Raw genomic sequence first — 20,948 nt, forward strand, 5'->3', positions numbered from 1 at the left:
GGTCACATACACAGTCTCACACACACATAAGGTCACACATACAAGTCACATACACGGTCTCTCTCTCTCTCTCTCTCTCTCTCTCTCACACACACACACACACACACACACACACACACACACACAAGGGCACACACACAAGGTCTCACTACATAGCCCTGGCTAATCTGGAATTCACTGTATAGAACCAGCCTGGCCTTGAACTCATAGAGATCCACTTGCCTCTGCCTCCCAAGTTCTAGGATGCCACTACACTTGGGATCTCTTAAGAGCTTGGCTGAGCTTCCTCGTGTCTTTGGAAAGTGGTCATGGAATGATGGCAGGGCTGGTACCTTGTTGGCAAGATTGCTAAGAGCCCTTAATCAGCTGGCATCCAGGTAGAGGTGGGAAGGGCCTGAGCCATGACACTTAGTTCCCTACAAATGGACGTTTGTTAATGGCAGTTAATCTTAATTATGATGACTGAGGTCATCATGATTAGAAATCTTTGTAGTCAGAATACAAAATGTGAGCCATCGTAAACACATCATAGAGGTACGTTTTTAAAAATTGTCGGGATGAGTTGGTTCTGAATTAGATTGTTTTCTTCTGTAACTATCAGGTGCAGCCTAGCAGCGAGCCTTTGAGCCCTGCTGTTTTCTTTATGGGGGGTTGTTTGTTTCTCTGTTGGATGAATTGTCCTTGCATCAGGGATTTTATCAGCACAATCTAAGCTGCTTCATTTATCGGTACAAACTTAATAATAGTCCCTCGTCATCGTGCTTTTAGTATTTTTATTCTCTGCAGTGATGTCATTGGCCACGTCTGAGTCTGGTAATTTGTATCCTCTTTTCCCTTTTGGCTGTCTGTGTCCTCTAGTCCTGCTTCCGTATTTCTGTCCGTGTTTTGTTATGATACCCTTAGTTTAAAACATTTGGGGAGATTCCACAGATATTTTGCTGTTAAGTTAGAATTTAATTATTTTGTGGTCAGAGCATACACTTGGGATAAAGGCTTTTAAGTGTATTGAGAATTGTTTTATGACCTAGAATTTGGTCTGGCTTGGTAAACGTTGGAGGGTGGAATATTCTAGAAATAACAATTGGACCAGTTGGGTCCATAATGTTATTCATGTGTTCTATATCATTATTAATTTATCTATTATTAAAGAAAATATTTAAATCTCCGACTCCACTTATAATCTGTCTTTCCTCTCTTTGTAATCCTATCTGCTTTGGTTTGTGTATTTTAAAGTTTTTTTTAAATATAATGAAATACATTAATGTTCAAGATTATGATGGTCTTTGTTGGTGAATTAACCGACCCCTTATTGTGAAAGCGTTTTCTCCATCCGTGCTATTACTTTCTGTTCTTTGCTTTCTCCAATACTAGTGTGACTGGCCCAGCTTTCCTGTGACTCCTGTTAGTACACAACTTCCCATTTAAACAGCGCATTTGTAGGTAGCTCAGTGTTGACTCAACTTCTGAATCAGCCTGGGAACCTCTGTGCTGTAACTGGGGGCTCTGGGACCACGCTCACTTAACGTGACTATGGACATAGTGCTGAGTCTTCATCTTCCTGCGTCTTCTCTCTGTTCTCTACCCTCTTCCCTCCCCTCCCTCCTCCTCTATCTCCCTTTTCATTGTTGGAATATTTTTTATGGCTCCATTTCCCTCCTTCTTAGACATACTTCTGTTTTTGCGTATTAGAGGTTTCCTTAGGGCGCGTTACAGACACGTCTACCTGGTATATTTCAGGTCAGGCCTTTGTATGTAGAGAATGAACAAACCAAACAGTGAGTACCTTGTGCCCCAGCCAACGGTTGCTGGCAGCCAGCGACACCATGAATGTCCCTGTACTGTCATTTATGCATGTTGGTTTAATCTCCAGTCACGATGTTAGTCTCCTGAGGCGAGGGTCTACAGACTCTCCTTCCCTGACCGCCAAAGCTTTAGTACACAGGGTCTTTGTCCTTGGGCAGTACTTCCTATTTGCTGTTAGTTATTTTTTATGTTGAGAGAGGCACTGTGACCTTACCTTAACTGTGGTTGAACCCCCAAAGTAGCACTATTATCAGTAAGAACAGACACTCCATGGTCTAAGTTTATCTCACCTGATCCACGCAAAGCTGCACGTGGGAAGGAAACTCAAGGCTAACAGATTTTCCCAATCCTGGAATGTCATGGGTTTTTCAGGCCTCTTGAATTTTTTTTTTTTTAAATATCGAACTTCCTGGTTATAAAAGAAAAACTTACACTCTTGTTTCCTCTTCTTCTTTTCCAGCAAGTCACTGGCCGAAGTTTTGGTGACAAAGACTTCCGGACAGGGCTAGAAAATGGGATCCTTCTTTGCGAGTGAGTAGCCCTTCCTTTTATTCTAGGAATGTCCTGAATATTATCAGTTTGTCTGTAAAACTTCCAGTGGAGTATGGTTTTTTCTTTTTCTTTTATTTATTAACTTTTTTTTTTAAAAAAATAGGGTCTATCACGTAGCTCTGCTGGCCTAGCACTCACCATATAGATCAGGATACCCTTGTACTCATGGAAATCTGCCTACCTCTGCCTCCCGAATCTGGCCTCCAGCCCTTTATTTTTGATTGAGTCGCAGTTTGAATCTGTGTGGCTTAGGAGGAACCTCTAGGATAGGCAGGGGCCACACATGGAGAGTGAGCCTCCGTGTGCAAAGGGAGTGGTGGGCACTATAGTCATTGCAAATTAGATGGAGAAATGGGACCCATGGGTAGGACCCAGCTCCCAGTAATTCCATTGCGTGGGAACTTGTGCCCCAGTAGTTGTGAAGACGCAGGGCTGACTGTGCTACAAGTGAACACAGTGTTTCCGTAAACTCAAGGCATCCAAACAGCAGGCGGGGATGTGTTCTTCACTAGCCCTACTGTGTGCAGATGTTGGGTACACTGAGCTTGTGTTGTTGATAGAGTTCCAGCGTAGACAGTGATGGCAGTGTCTGTTGTATTTGGAGCAGGGGTCTGTCATAGAGCCATTCTGTGACAGTAGAATTAGGAACTTTTTAGAAAGTGGCTTTAGTCACAAAATAATCCAGAGCATTGATATTTACGGATGTATATGGACTTAAACTTTAAACCAAGACTTCAGATTTTGAATGTATTTAATAGACTGTATAATTTTGACACTGGTTTCTATTTTAGTGAAAAGTAACTGACATTGTGTTGGCTAATCTTATATCTAGCTTGACACAAGCTAGAGTTATCTGAAAGGAGGGAACCTCAATTGAGAAAATGACTCCATAAGATCAGGCTGAAAGGCATTTTCTTAATTAGTCATTTGATGTGGAAGGGCCCGGTCCATTGTGGGTGGGCCATCCCTGAGCTGGTGGTCCTGGGTTCTATAAGAAAGCCAGCTAAACAGTCATGGGGAGCAAGCCAGTAAGCAGCAACCTTCCAAGACCTCTGCATCAGCTCCTGCCTTCAGATTCCCACACTGTTTGAGTTTCTGTCCTGACTTCTTTGGTGAACCGTGATGTGGAAATGCAAGTCAAGTAAACCCGTTCCTCCCCAACTTGCTTTCGATCATGCTGTTTCATCATGGCAATAGCAACCTTAACTAAGACGGACTTAAAACAAAACACACTGCTCCTAAATGTGAAATCTGGGGTGGGGGGATGTTGAAGGACTTATACAAGCCTCTACATCCCTATCAAACTAGAAAATAGAAACTCCCCTCTTGTATTTTCCCACTGAATCTCAGCACCCTGGTGATTGCACTTTTCTGAGGTCCCCTTCACCATGGCATGCTCTGACCTCTTCTTGAGCATGAGGTGAATGGAATCACATATGATGACTTTCAGAATATTGTTTGATGAGGTTGAAAATTACAGAGATTTTAGAACCTAAAAATGAAATGTTCAAGTACCTACTTTGTTTTTTCGAGACAGGGTTTCTCTGTGTAGTTTTGGTGCCTGTCCTGGCTCTCACTCTGTAGACCAGGCTGGCCTCGAACTCACAGAGATCTGCCTGCCTCTGCCTCCCAAATGCTGGGATTAAAGGCATGCGCCACCACCTCCTGTCTGCTTTCTTTCTTGGAATCATTTAACCTCTTCCTGTCTCACTTGTCTCTAAAAGGCAATACACATTTACCAGTCCACTGCATAGGCACTTGAGGGACTGACCCTGTGGGCAAGGCACTTCAAGGGACTGGCTAGTTCTTTACAAACAAACGTCAATTATTTTCTAGATTCCCTTTCTATGTAGTTCATGTCACCATTTTCTCCTACCTCTCCACTGCCCTTTGTTCAAAGACAAGTTGGGGACCCCAGATTGCTGTTTCTGTTCCCTTCTACCCCTGTGGGGTCCTCTTCTTAGACGGTCTTCCCTCAGCCCCTCTCCTCTGTGCTCTGTCTCAACGAGAGCTCATCTGTAGATGAGCTATAGTTAGTCTGGCATCTCCCAGAGCTGAGCTGAGTGGACAGGCTCCATGCTGCCCTTCTGGGATAGCACTTGCAGTGTCTCTGGGCTCAGTCTTCTCTTGGGTCAAGAGCTTGCTGAGAGCTGCTCAGGGTCCATCATACTTTCTGTTGAAGTGGATCTGTCTTAGTTTTTGTTTTTTGTCAACTTAACACAGGGTGGAGTTATTTGCTCAGAGAGAACCTTAACTGAGAAAATACCCCCATCATATTTTACCTGTAGACCAGCCTGTGGGGGCATTTTCTTGATTGATGATTGATGTGGAAGGACCCAGATCATTGGGTGTGGTATCACCCCCTGAGCAGGTGGTTCTGGGTGCTATGAGGAAGCATGCTGACCAAGCCATGGGCAGTAATCCAGTAAGCAGCATTCTTCTATGGCTTCTGCTTTAGTTCTTGCCTCTGAGTCCCTGCCTTGAGTTCCTGCCCTGACTTCCTGATATATGGAGGACAGCCTGGGAACTGTAAAATGAAATAAACCCTTTCCTCCTCTAAGTTGCTCCTACTCATGGTGTTTATACTGTTTACAGCAGTAGGCACCTCACTAGGTCAGGGTCTTTGGTACCAGTTTTTGTCCATTCAGCATTGATTATGGAGAATCCTGCAGGCATCTGCCGTTCCACTGTATTGACAGGAGTGAATCTGTCAAGAGCTGTACTTCTGCCTGTCTTGGGGTTTCGAGTGGGCTCCCCTGAAGACAAGCTCAGGATTTAAAAGCATTTACACCTACAATTTTCTTCCAAATGAGAATCTCCGAAAGCACACGAAGGCTTTGTTGTTGGGGCTTTTGCAAATGCTGTAATGAATGTCAGGATGCTAAGGTAAGACACAGAGTCAGGTCATGGTTAGGAAATATATGATCAGAACAGTACAAAGTGGACCACTCAGGGGCTTCTTAAATAAATAAATAAATAAATAAATAAATAAATAAATAAATAAACAAACAAACAAATAAATAGCAGGGGCTGCTGATAGCCTGTCAGTGAAGCAGAGGGAAATCACCAATGGGGAGGACATGGGTAAATGTTGCTGTCTGGACAGAGGGACAAGCCAAAGATGGGTCAGTGATCGTCTGAGGCAGCCATCTGTGGAAGACCAGATGACTGGTGTGTTGGAAGAAATAAGTGTTTTGGGGGCTGAGGACCAGAGATTGATCCTGGGCTTTCCTAGTGAGGGCCCGGCTGGAGCCTGGAAGAACATGCTGAGGGGGGGATTGATCTCCTCTTCATCACAGCTTTGGGGGAAAAGCTGAGTCAGGAGCTGGAGAAACAAGACGTGACAAAATTTCCAAGTTCAGGACTCACAGAGCCGTAGGAAAGTCAATGTCAAAACAGAGCTCTCGCCTCAGAGGGGAGGAGTGAGAGTTTATTCTGGAGCCAAATATGAGTGATCATGGCCCAGGAATGCAAGTTTAGGTTAAGCCAAAGTCCATGTCCCAAAGCGGTAACAGTTTGATGAAGTTTTTTTAGTAAAAGGACAAAGAAGATCAAGGCACCTTTCAAATATGTTGCCTTTCTGTTGTGGTGGTAAAACACCCTGATCGAGGCAGTCCAAAGAAGAAAGGATTCATTTGGGTTTGCGGTTCCGAGGGGTAAGAGTAGATTCTGGAAGCAGTAGGGTGGAAGCTGGAATAGGAAGCTGAGAGCTCTCATTTTGAGTGGCAGGCACCAAACAGAGAATGAACTAGAAACAGGACGAGTCTTTAAACACTCCAAGCCGGGCTTTGGGGGCATCCTTCCTCCACCAAGCCCACACTCCTCAAACCTCCCCAAACAGTGCCACCAGCTGGGGACCAAATGTTCCAGTGCATAAGCCTGTGGGGACCATTCTCATCCAAACCACAAATAGCCTAAGGCGAAGCAGGAGTCAACCCGGCTACAGGCCTCAGACAGCATTCTTAGTCCTTTAGTTGGTTGGAAACCAGGGGTCTGTTCCTACATCCCAGAGGATTTAACTAATGGTCACAAAGATGTCATGCATGTCAGGTACGGAGGAAGGCAGTAAATGGCATTTAAGAGACTAGAGAGGCCCCAAGATTATTTGACTCTGGACTTGCAACATTCCAACCTCACCACAGCATTGGAGTTTTCATCAATTTATCAGCCCTGCAGAATAGAGGGCTTGGTTCTGTCCAAGAGGTTTAGTTCATAGAAATCACACTCACTGCCCTGTTGCTGAGCGCAGTGAAGCTTGGGGACAGTAGAGTGGGAGATTTCCCTCCCCACCCCGTGCTTCTGCTGGCTGATGTTAGCAGGTATATTTCCCAGGACTTGGATCCTGAAGCCAGGCTACCAGCAAGGGTGATGTTGGGGGCCCAGCTTGCACTATTGCACCCATGGCTGGCTTTGAAGAGTAGACCTAGTCCTGGAGAGATTGGTAGGTGCTGGTGAAGGAGTTCTCAGTTAGAACTACTGGCCATGTTGTGGCACTCGGAAATATAAAAGCACTGCAGTTTTTCGGCTTTTGAAAACTAAGCGGGTCATTTCTCTTTTGAGTGGGTATTCCATAGCATATTTTCTTGGTTATGCTTTGAATATGGAATGTGCCCCCCCACATAGGCTCATGAGTTTGAATGCTTGGTCTTCAGCTGGTGGCGCTGTTCAGGGAGATTCTAGAACCTTTGGGGTCCAGCTGGAGGAAATGGGGCACAGCGGGGGAGGTAGCCCTGATGCTCAGCCTGGTTCCACTTCCTGCCCCATCTCTGCTTCCAGATCTGCCCAGTTGTGAACAGGCAGCCTCACTCTCTTTCCACACTCGTGAGAGCTAGCCTTGCCACCAGACCTTCCCTGCCGTGACAGACTGTACCCTCAAACTTTGGAGTCAAAATCACCCCCTTTCCTTAAGTGATTTCTTGTTAGTTCACAGCAATAAGGAAAGCCAATAGTGTGGATTTAAAGCAGATGATGTAGTCTATGAAAATTACTTAGGACTTTTAAACTTTGCATTAGTCAAGCTCAGTTGGGGTCTTCTATTAGTGTTAAGACCTTAGTTAGAAAATAAACAAGCTGTCATTTTCCCAGATTAGATCAATTCTTGGTATTAGTTGCAACTGTATAGAAATTTCCGTGATCTTTGCCCAAAATGCCCTGGGTTGTTCATGAGTCTTAAAAAAAATCTCTCTTGGTTCCCACTGAGAAGTAGGGTACTTCCCTGTTAGAACCCTGGCTGCAAATTAACCCAAGGGTTCGAAGATACTGTCACTAAACCCATTTTACAGAAGAAATAGCTGAGGCATGGAAGAGGAGTAAATAACTTGGCCAGCTCACTCAGCTAGAACGACTTCAATTGAGGACATTTGATTTATCAGTTTTGCTCCTTAAACCTGTTTGTGGATCGAGGGTTTTTAGCGGGGAGGGAAGTAAGAGGTCGAAGGGTGGGCTTGGAATGTTGAAAGGGTGGTCGAAGAAAAGCTAGCGTGTAGAGAGAAGGGCGGTACAGAAAGAAGTTGCACTGTTCTCTCTCTCGGCTGGGCAGAGGGTCAACAAACTGGAGGGCTTGATGGTCTTTGAAAAGTACAAGCGTGGAGAGTCTGGTGGTCCTGTTGAGACGAAAAAGCTGCTCCTGGGATAGCGTGTGACCACAGCTGTCCAGACTGCCTCGAAATCACTCCAGAAGGCGAAGTTTCCACCATCCTGTTCTACTACCCTTTGTCATTCAGACAGACCTCTAAAGAATTACATGTAGATATGAGGCCGGGCAGTGGTGGCGCACGCCTTTAATCCCAGCACTCGGGAGGCAGAGGCAGGCCGATCTCTGTGAGTTCGAGGCCAGCCTAGGCTACAGAGAGAGTTCCAGGAAAGGCACAAAGCTACACAGAGAAACCCTGTCTCGAAAAACAAACAAACAAACGAAAAAGAATTTCATGTAGATACAAGATTGGCAAATTGTGGCCTTCTGCTTACTTTTGTACTGGACCCCTTGTTCAGAATAGTTTTTAATGTGTTTAAATGTCTTCTATGGGATTGACTTTACATGTAAATTGCTTATTCTCATAAAGTGAGGTGATTGAGTTTGGTCAATTTAAGATATTATTTCAGTAAATCAAATAACTTTTTTTTTTTTTTAACTTCAGAGTCTTTCAAGTTTTCCCTTCAACTTTTCATTTGGGACGATTTCAAATGTATAGAAAAACTAGAATAATATATAGATACCTGTACATCATGCACCCAGGCATGCTGATTATTCTCCTTTTGCTGTATTTACATTATTTCTTCATGCATACATGCCTCTTTTGGCACTAGACATTTGAACCTGAGATACAGATGTCATGAAACTCAGCTCCTGAAATCTCGAATGTGCGTCATCTAAATCCAAGGCTATTCTCCGTCAAGGCATTTAGCCGTGCCCAAAGTTGTGTGAGAAAGCACAGTACAGCACCCAGCACAGTCTGCTGCTCGCTTGGCACTCCAGCACCGGCCGTCCCTATTATTGTCGGCGGGACTAGGCCAAAAGCCAATTACGATGATGACATGGTCAACGCCCCTCTGTGTCACTGTGCACCCGTCCGGGCTCTCCCAGGGCCTGCCAGCCAGCCTCAGGGTGAAGGAATTTGCATTTTACTTTCTAGCTTCTCTCGTCTGGTTTGTGAGCAAAAACTGGGCAAGACATATTGAGTCCCTTGCAAACCCGATCGTCTGTGAATAATGACCTTTGGCTGGCAGAGCTTGGGAACTAGAATGCTTATTTTGCAAACAATAACCTTGGCCCCTGTGCTGACGTCATTTCCCCCTGCTTCTCCAGTTTGCAGTGACTTCTTCCTCTGGCAGGCTGTCTGGAACTCTCCAGGCAGAATCAGTGGGTTTCTGTATGTGGCTTCTAAGTACCGTTTTTAACCTTACTCTAATATTATCACAGAGCTCCATCTCTGTTGCTTACACTAGACCCCCAGCTTCTTGAAGATGCTTTGATATGTCCTTGTATTTCCCTCACCAGGCACTGGCTTGGCAGGTAATGTCTGCTCTAAGCACTTGTTGAAACTGAGACCCAGTAGTAAAACCTATGTCTAGGGCACCATTGACTACCCTTGACTCTCTTCCCACAATCAATCAATCAATCAATCTCTCTCTCTCTCTCTCTCACACACACACACACACACACACACACACACACACACGCACGCACACATACACACAATTCCATACAAAGAACATATTGCTGACTATCAGGGCAGTGGAGGATGGAGGTATCTGTTCTCTTCAAGTATACAATTCTCCCTTGGGACCTCCATCTTTCTAGGAGGCCAAGAGCCACCTGGTTGAGTTTTATTTTGCCAACACATTCTCATGGAATGCCAAGTCTGAGTATGTGAAATCTGCAGATAAGTGACCAATAAAGAATGCCGAAGTGGATTTTTGTCTCTGTTCTTATGTTGCTGAAATAATTTTCTGAAGATAAGAAATCTGTGGCTGGTCCACACTTGTTTATGCTGTCCCTGATAAATGAGCTGCTTGCTCTAAGAAGGAGGGCTTGTCTTGGATTCCTGTCATGATTTCAGCATGAGATGTGGTGTGCACAGATATGACTAGCCCTCTGTAGGGTAGATGGGAATTGATGTGTGGAGGACTTCCTTGTCATGAGGGGGGCTTGTGGGACACTGTCCATGCACAGGCACTGAGGGGTATAAGCAGGGGATGTGAAATACCATCTTCAAAGTCTTTATAATGAGCTTATAGAGTGATCTCTCTCTCTCTGTCTCTCTGTGTCTGTCTGTCTGTCTGTCTCTCTCTCTCTCACACACACACTCACATACACAAATGTAGTGAAGTTAGAGTAGAAATCAGTGTCTTAATAAATGTAGATATGAACAAGATTTAGTCTCCAGGATTTAATACAGAGGTAAAAAGGGAGATATCATTGTGGTTTGGTAGTTATTAGGGAGATGATTTATCAGTTGGATTATATTTCACATAGGCCAAAGGAAACAGTCATTTTTATATCAGAGCTATTTTTTTCTTCTTCTTTCTCTATATTTTCACAATGCTTCTGGTCACAAAAATAAACAATTTTCCAACACCAGCCAGCTGTCCCATAACTTATTCTTAAAAATTATTTTTAGATTTTTAAATGTTATGTGTATGATTGTTTTGCCTGTATGTGTGTATATGCACCACATGTGTGCCTTTGGAGGTCAGACAGAGGCCTCAGATCTACTGGAACTGAAGTCACAGATGGTCGTGAGCCACCATGTGAGTGCTGGGGACCCAATCCACATCCTCTGCAAGGGCCATAAAGCCTCTTTATTACTGAGCCCTCTCTCCAGCCCCTGCCTTCCTGCTCTTGACACTAGCTGGAGTCAGTGCAGAGCCTACAAGTTAAGGGCTCTGTGCCGCAAGACCAGACCCTAGTCAGTCTCACAGGTTAGCCAAGGCCACTGGCTCACTCAGCTACAGATTGGAGGTGCCCAGGATCCCCTTTCTTGGGTTTTGTCAATTGCTAAGCTGGCGTTCAGGACTCAGGCAGATACCTTACTTACATATACTAGTTTATCAGAAGGGTTGTTAAGGAAAAGCTGTGATGAAGAGATGCTTTGGGTAAGGTATGAAGCGGCAGACATGAAGCTGCACTGCCCTCCCTGGGTGGGCCACACTGGCATCTTAGAACCGAAGAATCTCTCTTCCCCTGTCTTCTAGAGACTTCTTATGGTGGTGCCATCCCATGGGCCTGCTTGGGTGTTAGTGCTGCTTCCCCAAGGATGGGAGTCGGGCTGGAAGTTTCACACTTCTTGTTAGGCTTGGTTTTTCTGGGGATTGGTTTTTATTGAGGGGCTGACCCAAGTGTCATCTTTTACAGCAAGAGACATTCTTGTCCTTCAGGAAATTCCATGAAGAGTTCTGCCTCAGTGACCAGGATCCAAGACCATCCCCATCACTAGGGAGGTCACGAAAGTTTAAGGAGATGTATGCCAGGACCCAGCGGCAAAGATTTAAGAGAAGGTTTTATTATAGACCACAGCATCATGGCATTCTATCTAGGAACAGCAGCAAGAAGGAGGGTTTGGAGTCAGGAAAGGAATGGCTGGTAAACACAGAAGACAGCTGCCTGGCAGTAGGTAGCAGAGGGGATACTTCTTTTTATTCATTCAATGCGGCATGTTTTAAAAAACATTTTTAAAAATTTATGTATATAGGTGTTTTCCCTGCATGTATGTCTTTGTACCACTGTTAGAGTTCCAAAAGAGGCCAGAAGAGGGCTTTAGATCTCCTGGGACTGGAGTAACAGATGGTCGTGAGCCACCATGTGAGTGCTGGGAATTGAACCCAGGTCCATTGGGAGAGCATTCAGTGCTCTTAACCACTGACCTATCTTTGCCAATGAATGTCATCAGATGATCACTTCTCCCCCTGGCTGGCTTAGATGTGCCTCGATGCTTTTCACCATTTAGTGGGCTACTATTAAAGATCTTATGTAGTATGAACAGTATATGCAATGTTTTCCTGAACCACTGAAAATGAAGTAAGAGATTCCTGTGACCTGAGGGCTTGTGACCTTACAGTTACAAACCAGGATGGCACTGAACAGGGGTGACAAGTAGATGAGATACAGAAACGGGTGGCATTTGGGACCGTCCTCTGACAACTGGGATGTGTGGTCCTCCTAGGTGTTGGCTATTAATTTCATACTAATGTTTTCAGAATATCCTTGTTTTGATCTTGTTCTCCGGCCCTCCTTTCGCTAAGTATCCCCAGGAACCCGAGCAGCTGAGCAGCCTGGACCCCCCAAGCCCCTGTGCAGCCGATCACATGAAGACCCAAGGTGCTGTAGCTCACTGTATCCTTGGCCTCTTTGGGGCTTTCTCACCAACCCAGATTCTCACTCAAATCTTAGCGCTCTCGGGTCCTTTTGCCATTGCTCATTCTGGCCTCAGCAGGCCGTTAAGAACTTGATAGGCCTTCTATGTAGGTTTCTCTCTTGTTTCACTGGCCAAATCACAGTTGGCCCCGCTGACTTGGCTTGTTTCCAGCTTCTGGGCACTAAGACTCATTAAGCCTTCAAGTTCAAGTGAGGACAGTTTGAGCTGCTTCTCCTCCTCCCCCTAGTGAAAAACTGCTTTTTGTTTGATGATTGGCCTCGCTGAGGTGGGGACCGAGCGAAGACTGAGTATTCCCGGCAGCCCTCTGTCAAGAACAAGGCGCACACATGGAAACCATGCCGGGCCAGTGTGCAGGGCTCTCCTGATGAGCAGAATGGACCCCTGGTCCTCCGCACATCAATAGCCTCTTGGCACAGTCGTGCTTGTCAGACTGTTCTCTCAGCATCACTTACAAAGTCCTCTTGGGGAGCTATTGTGAGCACTCCAGCGTCCCGCATTGGAAACCTGCTCACCCTCATCCATCTTTGTGATATTTTCCCCATTTAAAGCGATGGCATCCCCGTCGCAACTTCTTTTCTCTCCATTGAGACTTTGGAACGACACAGGTCTTGGAACTTGGAGCTGGTTCTGGTGCTTTTCATCAATGTGTTTGAAATTCATTTCAGGATAATTATCATTCAGTAACTATTTCCCCAACCAGTATGTGGTGGTGTCTTCCACCTCATCAGCCTGTGCCTTGATAAATGTGCGACTTCTGTGGACTTAAAACAGCTTAATTAATCTCTTGCTTCCCGAAGACATTTCGTGTACGTGGCTGAGAGTGATCGGCTGACTTGAAAACTGGCAGGGAACTGCGGGTTTCCATCTGGGCTGCTGTGGGGCAGAAGGCAACCGCTCTGCCCCTTTGCCCACCTGGTAGGGTTCCATGCTGGATTAGGCTTTGCCCGCATTTAAGAGGATTTAGCAGCTCCCTAATTGAAGTTCCATAATAATTCATTTTTTGATTGCCTCTCGTGGGCTGTCAAGCTGGGTGGGCTGGCTTCCCACGATGAAGTGTGTAAAATTCCCGTCTCCACCATTCTTTCCCCGTGTTTTCTTTGGTTACTCACAGGAGAGGGCCCTTTCTTAAACAGCCGACCAAGGGTCTGCCTTATGAATGGTTTCTTTTTAGCGTTAACTGCAAAAGTCAACTTCCTTCTTTTTATTAGAGCAGACAAAGAGGGAAGGAGGTGGAAAACCGAGGCTGGTGGGTGAGGCCGGCTCCCGTGCCCACTTTCCCTTCAGCAGCTGTAGATTGTTCCGGAAGGCCGATTTTGTGGCTGGAGAAGCTTGCTTACCTCATCGCAGGTGGGAGGTGTGAAGGATTATTGGTCCAGGTCCTTCCTCCAGGACATGATGGAGGCTCGGTTAACAGGTACCCGGTGTCCCTGACTGGGCGCTGGGTTGCCACAGCGTTCGTCAGTGCTGTCCTTGGCCCAAGAGTGTGCACTGTTGTTGCTGGTATTGGCCCTGCTCCCCGATCCCACACCGCGCTGCACTTCGTTCCAGTTCCTGGTGTGCTCTCCTTCCTGGCCAGTTTCGTCTCTCTAATTCCTGAACCCACAGCCACTTTGGGCGCCTTTCCCTCCACTAACTATCTGATCGCTGTGTCCTGCATTCCGTGCTTTGGATGCACTTGGCTCTGGCCACCTACAGTTAAAAATGGAAACTCTCACTTCAAATGTTCTTTCCCATGTTTCTTACTTGAGAGGTGTTTTGGCTGTGCCTAGATTTAGTCCTTGGTCTTACATATGACTGGTAATTATAATTTTCTCTTAGATTATATGTTCTGTGAAGTAACCGCCATGATTGTTTAGTTGGCCCTCTCTTACTGTAACAAAATAAGAGAGTACTCTTTAAAAAGAATAAAGGTTTCTGCTCACCGTTTCAGGGGTTTCTATCCATGGTTGGTTGCCTGTTGCTCTTGAGCCTATGTTAAGGTTCGAAAGCCAATTGAAAAATGGACGTCATGGCAAGAGTACAAGGTGGAAGGAGCCTGTTTGTCCCAGGGCAGGAGAGAAGTGGGTCAGGGAGGCAGTAGTGTGGCAGTAATGCCCGTGTCTCTTTCAGGTTACACCCGCAATGACCTCAAGTCTCTCTGTAACACTCCACTCTCCAGTCTCCACCAGGGTCAAATAGTGTCAGGCTGGGGATTCAGCATTCAGCACGCAAGCCTTTGGGGGCCATTTTCAATCCAAATTACAGCAGGACTCACCCATCTTTGTTTACCCAATGGTCCTTGTACAGGGCAGGCTTATAATAGGTGTTTGAAAGACGCATGTAGAGAGGGAAGATCATTCCAAAGTTAGTGTATTTATAACTAAGACAATATACTAATATTATAGTATTTAGTTATAACTAAACCAGTAAATGTACAGTAAGTCTGATCCATCTTAATCCGTAATAGATGCTAGAGCTAAATTTAAGATCTGAACTATGAAACTCTCAGGAAACAGAACTTACCTGTGTTAGGCCATAGTTTTTTACACTTAGCATCAAAATTACAGGAATAAACCAGACTCTACCAGAACTATTTTTGTTGTTGTCATTTTGAGATATAGACTTGCCAAGGACAGCCTAGGCTGGTCTTGAACACACAATGTATTCAAGGCTAACTTTGAACACATGGTTCTCCTGCCTCACCTTCCTTACTTCTGGGATTGCCAATGTGTCACAGTTCCTGGCTCTAAGTTAAGCATCCTGGTCTTCAAATGATACCATTTGAACCTACACAGTGGGAAAATATAAGAAAGGAGAAGGGACCTGTCCCTAGAATATGTAAAGAACTCTTACTACTCAATAACAAAAAGGATGAACAACCAAATATGAAAATGGACGAAAGATCTAAATAGACATTTCTCCAAAATAGCTATAAACACGGACAAGAAGTACATGAAAAGATGCTTACTATCCTCAGATCCTCAGTCTTCTGACCTAGCAGTTACACTTCTGAGGACATGCCCAAGCGACATGAAAAGGCAGATCCCAAAACTCACACAGATGCTCTCAGCAACACGATTCATAATAGCCAAAAGGTGGGAATCCCCAAATGCCCATCACATAATGGGTATTCTATCTATATAGTGCACTTCGGGTTGATTGCAAAGAGGAATGAAGTACCAATGTTTGCCACGGTGTGGATGGACATTAGTCCCAAAGACCACAGCCTCTGAGGCCATTTGGATGAAATATCCAGAACAGGTAAATCTATAGAGGTAAAGAGTAGATTAGCCGTTTCCTAAGGCAAGGGGTTATGGGTATGTAAGAGAGGAAGGAACAGAAATGGACTTGGAGTTTCTTCTATGGGGAAGGAAGATTAAAATATTAAAATTAAGTTTTAGTGATGGCTGTATAATCTTAACAGCTGTTGGATTTTTAGACTTCCAATGTCCAACTGTAGGTGAATACTGCTTCATTAATAACACACACATAAGTTAAATTTATTTTATTTCAAGAAGTCTAAAATATCATCTAGATGGACTTCTGATGCCATTCTGTTTCTTTCTGGGTGTTACTAATATGACATTCTAATGTACCATTCATATTTTAGAACTTCATTGATGACATTGTGCCCTAGATTGATTTTATATATATATATATGTGTGTGTGTGTGTGTGTGTGTGTGTATACACATATATATATACATACACACAACTTTATATATACATTATATTTTATATAATATATAAGAGGTTTCTGTTTAAATAAGTATGCCTCTCAGACTTGTGTGCTTGCCTTCCTAGCACAGGTGACGAGGACTCCCTTACCGGAGCTCCCGGCCTCAGGAACATAGACTCTGCACATTTGTTACAAAGCCCATACAATAGAGTGACAGGTGCTGGGCAAGCAGAGTTGGCCCTGGTGTCTGCCTGCTCACCTTACCCCATTTGTGTACCTCATGACATATCACAAAGGGACTCTGCTGCCTCCTTTGGGGACAGACAACTTCCAGCTGTCCTTTGGAGTAGTCAGGAGAACACCACTCTGACCACCCCTCTCCCGTAGATCAACAGCCACTTGATGAGGTGGGAGCAGCTGAGAAGGACCTGTGAGCCTCTCAGATGACCCTGCTACCGCGTGGTTACCTGGACCCGATTTTCATCTTGGTCCCCAGAGGATGATTCAACTACGGTTAACAACAAACGTTGCAGAGTTAGGAACGGATCTGTAGTCTATTGTAGTTTCCAAAATGATGTTTGTGGCTTTCCTAAGACTTGACAATTACTTATTTCATATGAATTTACAGAGCAAAGAAGCACTAAGGCCCTGCCAGGGACTAGCCTTTATACTCCAGCTGAGATTGGAAAGGATGGACTCTTCCTAATTAATTACATTTTCTGTGATTTGGGATAAGTAAGGAAGCCAAGGAGTTTTGGAATCAGGTAATGGAGGACAACAGTCTCTACCTAGGGAACGCTTCAGTGAAGAGACAGCTTTTAAGCCGTGTTGTAAGGGATGAGCAGAAGGTCATTAGGCTGTAAAGGACTTGGTGGGTGGGGCCGTGATAAAGACAGAAAACTGCAGGTCTAGGAAAGTATTTGGTCACAGGAAGGGTAGGCCAGCGTCTAGCACATGGGCAAGGTGGGGCACACTGGCGATGTGAGATCGGTATCAGAGCAGACTGTGCAAGGGCTGGAGCAGCCCGTTGAAGGGATTTCCGCAGCATTGGCGAGCAGCTGGCAGCCGGGTTATTTCTACACGGAAGATCGGTGATTTGGGACTTGAATTTGAGGACACGGACTCTGTGGTGGAGACTTTGATTACTTTTTTCCTGTGCTCTAACACGAATATGGGTAACTGTAATGCTGTGCTCCCCTCTCACAGCTAAAGGCACCATACACAGGCTCCCTACACCTGTCTCGTTCTGTTCACCTGCAGTTAGAATTCCTGCTATGTGGAGAATGGAGCCAGAGGTGGACACATTCCTGCTCTTCTTTGTTAGTCAATTATAACATGGGTTTCCTCCCCAAAGAATTAAGTCCCCCCCCCCTCTCTTTTGTGGTTCCCACAGCATCTGTGGCAGCCCTGCTGGAGAACCCAGTCCCATGAATGCGTCAGGCCTTAGTGGAGGTGTGTATGGAAATGATACACAGAACGAATAGGAAGTACACAATTCTACCCGGTCCCATTAAAGCAGCATCTCTCCTTTTGAGATAGGAAGACCCTGTGCAGCCCTTGGCTTCCCACCTCCGTCCTCCTCAGAACATCAGGTAAGGTGAGGCTCTGAAGCCTTGAAGAGTTCAGTCTCAGCTAGCCTTTGACAGGAAGCAGGACCAGTGCCCAGGATGGAGTCCCAGCCTAGCTCTATTTATCCTTAGGGCCCTTACTACCTTCCCGTGTGGGCACCCTCCCTTCCTTCCACCCCAGCTTTTCTGTCGCCTTTCGCCCTGTCCAGAGACGACACCCATGTGGAGAACTCATATGAGCTCATCTGCTCCCTCTGCTCTTTATCCCCGTCCGCCTAGTGCAGGATGCATAGGGGGAGAATGGAGCCAGAGGTGGACACATCAGACTTGCACCGACCGGTGCGAGGCGGGGCGGAAACTGGCTTGGAGGAAATGATACCACCGTGTACAGCATGAGGAGCATGAGGTGTGGAATGTATATACCTGGCCTGTGCCAAGTTTGCCGTTCATCTCACACTCCTCTTGCGTTCTGACTAGTTGGTGTTTTTATCCTTTTTTTTCAGAGGGAGACATGTAGGCTCCCAGATGTTGACTACTTCCGTAACTTGAATTGTGCATTGGGGTTGGAATTGGAGTGCAGGCCTTTGTTTCTGGTGATTCCTGTCATGCTTAGGATCTTCTGGGCTTTTGGTTCTGAGGACTTCTTATTGAAGGAGAGTGCCGGGGGCCTAGAGAGGGCCGATTACCCGCCTTGGGCTGGACACGGAAGCCTTTCGAGTTGGATCACAGCGTTTTCACTCTCTAAGGTTCTCCTCCACCCTCCTGACAGTGAACATGGCAAGAACTGAGGTTTTTAGCTTTGTGAAGGAAACACTAATTGCAGTCATTAATACATAATTACTACATGGCACAATGGTGATTACATGTATCGCTGTCTGTGTCAATGTAACTTTATACCACTCTATTTAGCTTCACTAAATTCTGTTCCGGTATTGCCATTTTCACAGTTCATTAACCATGTGTGCCATCTCAAACTGGGAGCTTATAAAAGCAGAAGAGGCCTTGAGTAAAAGTCTTGGTGGGAAAGGCAGTTTGGGGATGTGGGTTTGATTACTAGGTGAAGGCATTTGAAGGGTGTGTATTACTTCCCTGTTGCTGTGATAAAACACTGGCCAGAAGTAACTAGGAAGAAAGCGTTGATTTGGCTTACAGGTCGCAGTCCATCATTGAGAGAAGCCAAGGAAGGAACTCAAGTGAAAACCCAGAGGTAGGAAGCAGAGCAGAGGCCACCGTGAAGGGACGGTGCTTACTGGCTTACTCCCTCCCCTGGCTTGCTAAGACTGCATTTTATACAACTCACCTGCCCAGGGGGATGGTACTGCCCGCAGTGAGCCGTGCCTCCCACGGCAGTTACTAATCATTAATCAAGAAGGCGTCCCACAGACAGCCCACAGCCAATCTGATGGAGGCTCTCCCTCAATTGAGATTTCTTCTTCTCAGATGACTCAAGTTTTTGTCAAGCTGACAAAAATGCAGTTCAGAGGGTAGGTATCCTGTGACGATAGAAAACCTGGCCGTCATTTGGAAGAGAGAATGATCTGGTCTAAGGCGTGGGTTTTAGAAATGTGGATATCCTGGGTTTATTAGTGTGGGGGCTGGGGATTATTTGTTGGGGTGCAGGAAAACTGAAGTGCGTGGAGTGCCGTAAATGAGGCGTCTGTATCACCACCTCTTGGGCCAAGGCCTTCATGGAAGAGGTGGGGGAAAGATGGTAAGAGCCAGAGGTCAGGGCAGACCAGCGTGCAAGAGTTTGTTCTGTACATGTCAGGACTGCCGTACTCATGAACTCAACAGCAATTGTAGTTGCCTGCACAAGATCAAGCCAGCCAGCTTTTTAGTATGGAGTGGGGAGGGGCTGGTGAGACTCCACCCTGTCTGAGGATCTGCTGAGAGCTGATGGCCTCAGCCGTCTGTTTACCTGAGGGGTGCGGTCCCCAGCAGGTCAGCCATGCTCCAGTAGATGCTGCCACACCTGTGAGTGTACGGGCAGCGCAAATCGGACGTGGTGGGTAATTTAAAAGAAATGAAAGGAAACATAAAGGTGTGTGGGGGAGGACAGGAAGTTGGGGGTAGATCCGAGAAGAGTTAGGATGTGGAGTGAGGTTGTGTTAATATGGTCTTGATTGTTGTAGAATATGTTAAGTTGTGTTACTTTTGTTGATGTTGCATTTGTTTAACTCTGTGAAGCTGTGTTGCTGTGCCTGCCTAAAACACCTGATGGTCTAATAGAGAGCTGAACGGCCAATAGTGAGGCAGGAGAAAGGATAGGCGGGGCTGGCAGGCTGAGAGAATAGATATGAGGAGAAATCTGAGCGGAAAGAAAGAAGTAGCTAGAGAAGGAGGGGGGCTCAGGGACCAGCCACCCAGCTACCCAGCCAGCCACAGAGGAAGAGTGGAAATAAGGTTACAGAAGAAAGAGGGGATGCCCAGAGGCAAAAGGTAGATGGGATCATTTAAGGAAAGCTGGTAAGAAACAAGCTGAGTTTAAGGCTGGGCATTCATAATTAAGTATTTGGGAGCTGGGTGGTGGGTCCCCCAGAAGAGCCAAAGACCAAAAATTCCCCAACAACACATGACATGTGAATGAAATTCTCAAAGAATTAATAAAATATTTTTAATTGGAGGATGATAGGAAAGGATCCTGTGTGGATTTAAGGAGTACAATTTGTGATCCTGACTCTATCCGTGGGAGCTCTGACCTCAGACGTGTGCCTTGACCTTGACGAGTGACTTTCCTTCTCTGTATCACTTTATTCGGTCCCTTCTGGTCCCCAGAGGCCAGAATTTCGAGACAGCAAGAATGGCTGTGCAAGAGATGCATGGCCAGAGAGCTTGGAAATGAACCAGAGGACTCTGGGAGCTGCAGAGAAATGCTTTCCACTTCTTCCAGTGATCGTAGCTCATATGACAGAAAGCTCCATGGGAAGCATGCGACCAGGTGTTTGGTTTTAGTGTGAGGACAGTATTTCCCTGGGTATAATTTGCCAAATGGGTTTCCTTTTCATCGAATGAGGTCCTCCTAGTGAGAGCTAATGCGGGCTTGACATCTAGCTAATAAACACTACATCACAGTGGGTTAAGATGACAGAAATGTGATCCCATTTGTGCAGCTTGAGTTTGGCATTGGCGAAGGCTAGAGGTGAAGCCAACCAAAGCTAGTGGGTGGTGAGGAAAGAGAATGAAGAATTGCCTGTAAGGGTTTTAGGACTAGGCTGGGGTGGGCCATTATTACTGCTGCCCAAACTCCATTGGCCAAAAGTCGGTTACGTGCCTACAGTGAATGGGAAAGGAGGCTGGAGAATGTGGCTTAGTCTGTCTGGGAGAGAAGGAAGGCAAGTGTGGAGGGTCGGTGGACAGACTCTTGGAGTTCTGTCAAAATAACAGTGTTGGTCAGCTCAACTTCGTGGGCCCAGGATCAACTTCCTGGCTTCAGGTCAACAGAGACCTTCTTTAGAAAGCTCCTGTGTTGCTCTCCATTGGCTCAAGGCAGGTG

General features: G+C 45.8%; 1 protein-coding gene across 12 annotated transcripts in view; it reads left to right on the top strand.

Moving 5' to 3' along the window:
• Positions 1–20,948, top strand: part of Limch1 (LIM and calponin homology domains 1) — a 320,820-nt gene that overhangs the window by 120,174 nt on the left and 179,698 nt on the right. For all 12 annotated transcript variants that reach the window (XM_037209070.1, XM_028882266.2, XM_037209072.1 and 9 more), the window contains exon 2: positions 2,264–2,334. In XM_037209070.1, coding sequence (XP_037064965.1) covers positions 2,264–2,334 — 71 coding nt within the window. The remainder of the gene's footprint in view (positions 1–2,263; positions 2,335–20,948) is intronic.

This window comes from Peromyscus leucopus, chromosome 10, assembly GCF_004664715.2.
Source record: "Peromyscus leucopus breed LL Stock chromosome 10, UCI_PerLeu_2.1, whole genome shotgun sequence".
Lineage (NCBI taxonomy): Eukaryota > Metazoa > Chordata > Mammalia > Rodentia > Cricetidae > Peromyscus > Peromyscus leucopus.